General features: G+C 36.4%; 1 protein-coding gene across 1 annotated transcript; it reads left to right on the top strand.

Moving 5' to 3' along the window:
- The first annotated feature begins 1513 nt into the window (after positions 1 to 1513).
- LOC114747713 (shewanella-like protein phosphatase 1) lies at positions 1514 to 6673 on the top strand. Its single transcript, XM_028936059.1, has 9 exons — positions 1514 to 1783; positions 2657 to 2757; positions 3010 to 3127; positions 3256 to 3467; positions 4087 to 4222; positions 4396 to 4571; positions 4902 to 4990; positions 5159 to 5228; positions 5830 to 6673. The coding sequence occupies exons 1-9, from the start codon at positions 1585 to 1587 to the stop codon at positions 5914 to 5916; spliced, it is 1188 nt and encodes a 395-aa protein (XP_028791892.1). The 5' UTR covers positions 1514 to 1584; the 3' UTR covers positions 5917 to 6673.
- Positions 6674 to 7840: the final 1167 nt, after the last annotated feature.

The following is a 7840-nucleotide window of genomic DNA, read 5'->3' as shown; positions in this document are numbered from 1 at the left end:
GGCTCAGCTTGAAGAAATCGTTGCTGGTTTGCGAGCTAGTGGGGTTCGATTCCTGTGGATAGCGCGAGAAGAGAGTTTGAAGTTGAATGAGACTTGTGGGGATCTGGGTTTGGTATTGCCATGGTGCGACCAATTGAGAGTACTGTCGCATCCTGCGATAGGAGGGTTCTGGAGTCATTGTGGGTGGAATTCTACAAGAAAGGTGCCTTCGTCGGTGTTCCTTTTCTTGCTTTCCCTTTGATTATGGATCAGCCTCTGAACAGTAAGCTGATTGTGGAGGACTGGAAGATTGGATGGAAAGTGAAGAAGGGGGTTAAAGAAGACGTCTTGGTGACTAGAGACGAAGTTGCAGAGCTTTTGAAGAAGGTCATGGATTTAGGCAGTGAAGAAGGAAGAGAATTGAGGAAAAGAGCCAAACAGATTCAGCAGATATGTCAGCTTGCAATTGCAGATGGTGGCTCCTCTGAAACTAATATCAATATGTTTCTAAGGGATTTGTTGCGAAGTGGTAAGCCATGAAGGCGAACCCGAATAACAATGGTAATTCCTTTGGATAATTTGGTGAAATGGTTCGAAGGTTTGTACTATCAATCAGTTAGTGATCCCATGGCCAGTTTTGAAGCTCTGATCTTCCAAGCTCACGTCCTTAACTTGAGGAGTGGGGAATTAATTGTGTTCCGCTTCACATGCGCTGAATAAGCTTTTGTACTGCTTAAAGTTTATTTTATGCCTTCTTTTTATAGTTTATTTTATGCCTCCTTTTAATGTGTACCAATTTAATTTACAGCCATATAAAAGCGATAGATTGTGTTCGCCTGCGATTTCAATTTTGTTTAAATCAGGTTGATAAAATTTTGCAGTCAAATAAATATAACATTTTATATGTATGCACAGATTATATTTATGAACCCGTAGGTATGCCGTAATATGTTTATTTTTTATGAAATGTTTTACAGTTAATAATTTAAATTTTGCAAATAAATTTTTAAAAAATATTTTAATCACTAAATTAGTTAATTTTTATTTAACTTTTGGGGTGAAGAGATGGGGAAAGGCTTGGAGACACTAGCAGGATGCAGGAATCTCACCAAATCACAATCATATCTAATATCCATCTTCATAGAGTGACTTACCCACTAATAACCAATCACCGTCGTCTCTTTGGACCATACCCGGCACAACCCGCCAGCCTGGACTAGTCCTTCAGTTTTCACAGTTCCCAACCCCATCAAAGTTTATGACTTGGAAAAAAGTAAGTAGTATTTTCATAAGATGGTAAGAATTTTGCATCCACTTCAGGCACAATCGCTGAACCGCTAAATTTTTTTTAGTTTTATATTTGTTCAAAGTTGACGATATTTGGATGGCATATTTGATTTTCTTAAAAATACGTATTTTAATTTTTAAGCATCAAATATGCGTATGGGTGTAAAACTATAATTCGAGCGTGGATGGGGTATATGCACACAAAAGATCCCAAATGCTCGGCTGAGGAGTAGTTTCGATTTTACGGACTTTGTTTGCCATCTAAAAGGTCGCTCCTTTTTCTCTATGCCTTCGAAATAATGGAACCAAGCCTCTCCCATGGCTTCCTTCTGTCTAAACTCCGTACCACTTCCCCCACCTTCTCACCCTCGCAAACTCACTGAAACTTCTTCCTCCTCCTCGTCTTCTTTACTTCTTGATGGCCAGAATTATACCCCAGCAGGGGCCTTGAAACCCATAGTTGCCAGAGGGAATCCCCCGACTTTTGTATCTGCTCCTGGTCGCCGAATTGTGGCCGGTTTGTTCTCACTTTTCTTGTTTCTACTATTTTGCTTTCGTGATCAATAAGCAATATGCTTGGCAATGCTCGAGTCATGTTCTTTTACTCGTTTCGTTTGGTTTCTTCGTTGAATCATGTCTTGCCTCGCGGTCTTCCAAGTGGGTCCTGGTCATCCTTTGTTGTCTTGATTCCCGTTCCAGCTGAGTCTGATAAAAAATATGCATATCAGTATGAATCTGTCTTTTGTTTAGTATGGGGTCAATATCTCCCTGATTGTTCAGCTGTGGCGTGCATTGTGTAAATCCGGTACTTATGTTACTTTGGAAAAGCCTTATATGAGTATTATCCCTTTCTATTTTCGCTTATCATAGTCAGTGTCAGAGATCTTATTATGCTTCAAGTAATATTAATTTGCATATTCCAATTTTGGCACATTCTTCCCCGTGATGGAATATGGCCCAATGGCATTATACTTTATTAGTATGTTGGTAAACTCACCTGAAAAATAACTATGATCAAAGTAGAGTTTGATTTACTGATGTTTCCTTGGCGTCTTAAAAGTGAATGTCTGTCTTAGCTTCGACTTCTTTGTTTCCTATCTTCTTATTGTAGTTTCAAGCACATCGCTCTGTAGCCTTAGATGTTTGAGCTGATTTTTGTACCCAAAATGTGTAACTATTTATTTGTTTGATATTTCATTGCCTTAGATTTTGAAATTTTAATTAGGTTTTCCAGCTCCATGTGATGGAGAACTTTCTTGAATATATTTAGTTCATTGCTATGATGATGGTCTTCAAGCGTGTCCTTTTCTGATAATCTGACCTACTTTTGATCTTGGTCACATTTCATTTGTGTTTGATATGTCTTATTGAGGTTTGTTTTCCTTGATAGTTGGAGATCTACATGGAGATCTCGGGCAAACTAGAACTGCACTTGAGATGGCTGGTGTATTGAGCTCTGACGGCCAAGACTTGTGGACTGGTGGAGAAACTGTATGCTTCCTTTGTTTTTCAAAATGCACATGTCGAAGTTTTGGTTAGAATAAACAACGATATTGTTGAAACAAGGCCAAGTGTTTTTTTGGCCCCTAAAGGCCAAATCAATTTAATTGTGCTGTGAACCATGTACACATGGCAGCAAGGAACATCATTGTCCTCGATTCTGTATGCTTGAGGAAAAACTATCAACTGATTAGCACTGTACTTGAGTTTAACAGACGGCAATTTCTCTTTTCACTTCACTAGGTGTTGGTTCAACTTGGAGATGTGCTAGACCGAGGTGAGGATGAAATTGCCATCTTGTCTTTGCTACGATCATTGGACAAACAAGCAAAAGCAAAAGGTGGAGCTGTCTTTCAGGTTTGTTGTGTTTCAGATTCATTGAAAAATGCATACCGGGTGTTTATGGATTAAAAGAATTTGGATTATTTTTCTTTTCTGTTATATATCTTTGTTTATGCGATTTTCCATTGATTAATCTTCTTCATTTAGGTAATGGCAACCATGAGACTATGAATGTGGAAGGGGATTTCAGATATGTTGAATCTGGGGGATTTGATGAGTGCAGTGATTTTCTGGAATACATGACTGATTCAGACAATGACTGGGAAGAGACCTTTGCTGGTTGGGTAGATGTCTCTGAAAGTTGGAAAGTAGATCAGAGGATGTCAAGGAACTCTTGGGGTCCCTGGAATCTAGTGAAGGTATATAGTGTTCTATTTTGTTTTTCAGTTATTGAGACATGCAAATGGGGAGGACCTAGCCTCACACCATGCCCACTGAAGAACGAGAACTTGAATTTCACATTATCTATTTCATTTGATGAATTCGTTTTTCATACAGATATCCTGTACTAAACCAGATCATCGTAACTTTCTTCAATGGACTAATCTAATTTTAACTCATTGCAAATAGGGAAAATTACCCATAGGTCTTGGGGAAAAAAATTAAATACAGGGAAGTCCAAAAAATTCATATTTACAAGTCAAACTTGCACACTTACTAGTCAAATTTAACAATTCATGTTTACAAGTCAGACTTGTAAAAACAAAAAAAATTGAATTTCTTGGGACCTCTCTGTATTTAATTTTCTTACCTGGGACTATGAGTAATTTTCACTTGAAAATATACTCCTGAGTAAGGGGCAATGGAGAGAAAAGTTAGTGAACTCTGAGAAATACGCTTAGCACCATTTAGACATCATTTGTTACTTCTTAAAGTGACACATAATAGTTACTATTGGAATAGGAGCACTACTATATTTTCTTCAAATGTGATATTTTGTTGTCGATTTCTGATAAAGTTTTCAAACAATTAGGACAGAGGCAGAAAGGAATCATTGCCAGATCAATCCTTTTTAGGCCTGGTGGCTCATTAGCGTGCGAGTTAGCAAGGCATCCTGTTGTACTCAAGGTCAATGACTGGGTCTTCTGTCATGGTGGCCTTCTTCCTCACCACGGTAAAAATTCTTCTAACGTTCGAATTTGACTTATCCTGGTCCTAAGTCTATGCTATCAACTGTTTTGTCATGGTTTCTAGCACTGTTTCAAGTAAACAAAACCTCTCTCCTTTGAATTTGAAATACTTGATAATTTGTCTTTGTAATTTTCTTCTCCCCTCACTTGTCTGTAGTTGACTATGGAGTGGAGAACATGAATAAAGAAGTGTCCGACTGGATGAGAGGTCTGAGTGAGAACGATGGTGATCCCAAAGTCCCTTTCATAGCCACTAGAGGCTACGACAGCGTTGTTTGGAATCGTTTGTATTCAAGAGATACAATGGACTTGGTGGACTATAAGACGAAGCAGGCAAGTACTCTGATGTGCTAGTTTTAATTTGCAGCAAATAAATATAATCTCCTAAGTAGTGGGATTAGTAGAAAGTAGAAACACATTATTTTTCCCATCAAACTCTAGTTTTATGATCAGTGCGAGGATGCTTATTCTTTCTCCACTGCTTTTGTCTTCATTTTGCAGTGAAAGTTTCTCATATTTATTTGTTTGAGTTACATGTGCACATGATGGATCCATTATCCATTGTCTCCTCCAATGCATGCTTGTAAGGGGCCACAGAGGCTTCATGAAATTCGTAGGGTTCCAAAGACTTCGGAATTTGACACTGAACATTATGATTTTCAGGTATATTCCATTCTTGAAGAGACACTACAAGCAGTTGATGCTAGGGCCATGGTTGTTGGGCATACTCCTCAACCCATGGGTGTAAATTGGTAAGGAAATAATATAACTCTTGACCTTGTTCAAGATAGCCTCAAGTAATGGAGATCTTGGGTTGAGTTATAATTTGGTATCAAACTTGATATGTAACTAGATGGCTGTCTAAGTATTGCGCTTCAGAATATTTTGATGCCCTGAACTCAAGTCTTTTCTTTCTGCAGTAAATACAATTGTAGCATATGGCGTGTGGATGTTGGAATGTCCGGCGGAGTTCTTAATTCGAGACCAGAGGTATAAATAAGCCATGGGCCAGTAAATAGAACGATGTTTCTTCGTTATGAGCCTCTTAAAGTATTCACCTGGGTGACAAAATGATGCTAAGCACCGTATTGTTATTTATTTAATATTATATTACCTCTAGTCCTAAATATAAGAGTTAGTTGACTAATTTGAGTAGATTAAAGAAATAAGTTAAGTTAGTTATTTGTAATAAATAAATATTGTCTTTCTTAAAATATCCTTTCCAATCAAATTTATTAGTTAACACTATTATTATTAAAAGGACTATCTTAGAAAAAACAAATAGATAAATATAAGAGACAAAGTGGATTGGAGTCTTATATTTAAGACCAAAATAAAAGTCAGATAAGGTTTTATATTAAGGATCGGGGGTAATATTTGATAAATGCAACCATGCACATTTCATGCAAGGCAAGCATTGAATCCTTTATGGGAAGTGATTCCCTTTAATGCATGTGTACTATCTAAATCTGATTAATCATGTCACATGCTTTCGAGCCATAGTGATATCTTTTTGTGCCTATTTCTCTCAGTTCTCTGTTGAGTTAGTATAATGGTTCATGGGATTCATGCACGAATTTGTTTTTCCCAGGTTCTGGAAATTAGAGGCAATGAAGCAAGAGTTATTAGGAGCAAAAGGGACACATACAGCGAACTTCAGGTTGTTGAATATATTTAGAGACAAATAATTATCGACCAGGTAGATTGAATTTCAACCGGTTTGCCTATTGTTTGTTCTGTCGTAGTATCAATTGGGAATATGAGAAGTAACGCTGCTACAATATCTTCTTCTACCTTAAGGACAACGTAATCCCAGTCCTCATGTTGCTCCTAAGCCGTTTGTCTGGCAGTCTTTAGCATTCTCAAAGTGGAACTTGTCCGAGCATGTACTGGTCACACACTAATGCTAATAATACATATGTACATGCAACTTGCTGGAGCGTTCTAATGCAGATGCATTTCAACTTGCCAATAACAGTAATGGTCATGATGGTGGTGGTGGTGATATCTTGCTCATCCACACAATATTGCTGCAACCATGATTCCTTATTTCTTAACTGTGCATCTGCAGGAAGGAAAGGCCTCCAGCTAGGTCCAATCCAATAATGTCAAATTTACCATCCGTTGATTTGCCAAGTCACAGTCATTCGTTGCTTCTCTGGAACTCGTGATGACTGGCACAGCGCACCAATTTTGGCAATTCAATGGGTTTTTGTATGTATCGTTCTCTGGTGTTTCCAATCTTTTTAATACCAAAAAGGGTTCAAACCATTGATCTGTACTCGTATATATTTTTTCCCCTAGTTTTCTGGTTGAATTTTAGCATTTGTATGCTAAAATTACTGGCCATAAGTGAGCTCATGATAACTGTAATCTCTTCTAATGCACCACGATGAACTGAAAAATTAGTTATGCGATCTCAAAGTGCTTATTCTGTTATGGCCTATCAAGATCGTAATTACGGTTGATCTGCATTATGCGCACGCATAAACACATGAGAAATACGAGTAATACCAACTCCGACACTTGATATAAAAGTTAGATAAGTGATTTAGAGTGAATAAAAAAATTAATGAAATTGGTTATTTATAATAAATATGTGTTTAAACTATTTACTTTCATCATGTGCATTGGACAGTTGACTCTTGATGGGAATCTTTACAATAGAGAGATATTGTGGACAAACAAGAATCTGTGCAGTTGGTAAAAAATCAGCTTATAACTTATAAGGTTTTAAGTTTGAATCTCACTGTCAATATAAGAATCTTGTTAATGAGCTGTTTGTAAGTATTTCTGTAAGTGTTATCTAAGACTAAAAGTATGTCTTGGTTCGGGAGCACATTCCATGCATGGTCTCATCGCAATTTGAACCATCAAAATCGATTTAGAGCATGGTCTCATCGCAATTTGAACCATCAAAATCGATTTAGATGGTTTATATTGAATTTAAATTTTTTTATATATTTTAATCAACATTTTATTTTTATAGATACAGATTTTAAAAAAAATAATATCATAACTAACATATCCTTAAAAAAAATAAATTTATCATTGAAAGATTGTATATTAAAAATTTTAAATCTAAATCATCCATATTAGATTTTGAATAGTTTGGATTGTATTATAGTGATAAGCATATGATGCTCATCATTATGATGAGCACTGAATGAAAACCCGCCTTGGCCCTGGTGAGTCCAACTCATTTAAACTTTTTGCTATAAAAAAAATAAGGATATTTTGTGAAGAAAAAATTATAAATTTAGGAGACAAAGTAGATTAAAATATTATATTTAACAATAAATTAAATCTTCTAACTAATTTTTATATTGAGAATAAAAGGTTGTATCATTTTTTTTAAAATAAAAGGCCTCGAAAAGGTGCAAAATTAGATAGTTAGAAGCAATGGAAAGGATCTACACGTTTTTTTCAATTTAAGGAAAAAAAAAAGATCTACGTGTCATGGATGGAATGTCCCTGCAAACAACTTCAATATTTAGGAGATAACTGCTGTGAGCCAGTGAATACGCATATTAGTTAGCTTTTCTTTTTCTTTCTTTTTTTTAATGATGTTGGCGTTTCTTGACATGTAGTCAAAAGTGACT

Source organism: Neltuma alba, unplaced genomic scaffold, assembly GCF_004799145.2.
Source record: "Neltuma alba isolate B1F8T4 unplaced genomic scaffold, ASM479914v2 tig00005421_pilon, whole genome shotgun sequence".
Classification (NCBI taxonomy): domain Eukaryota; kingdom Viridiplantae; phylum Streptophyta; class Magnoliopsida; order Fabales; family Fabaceae; genus Neltuma; species Neltuma alba.
Note: the sequence above shows the minus strand (reverse complement) of the source record. Positions and strands in the feature narration are given on the sequence as shown.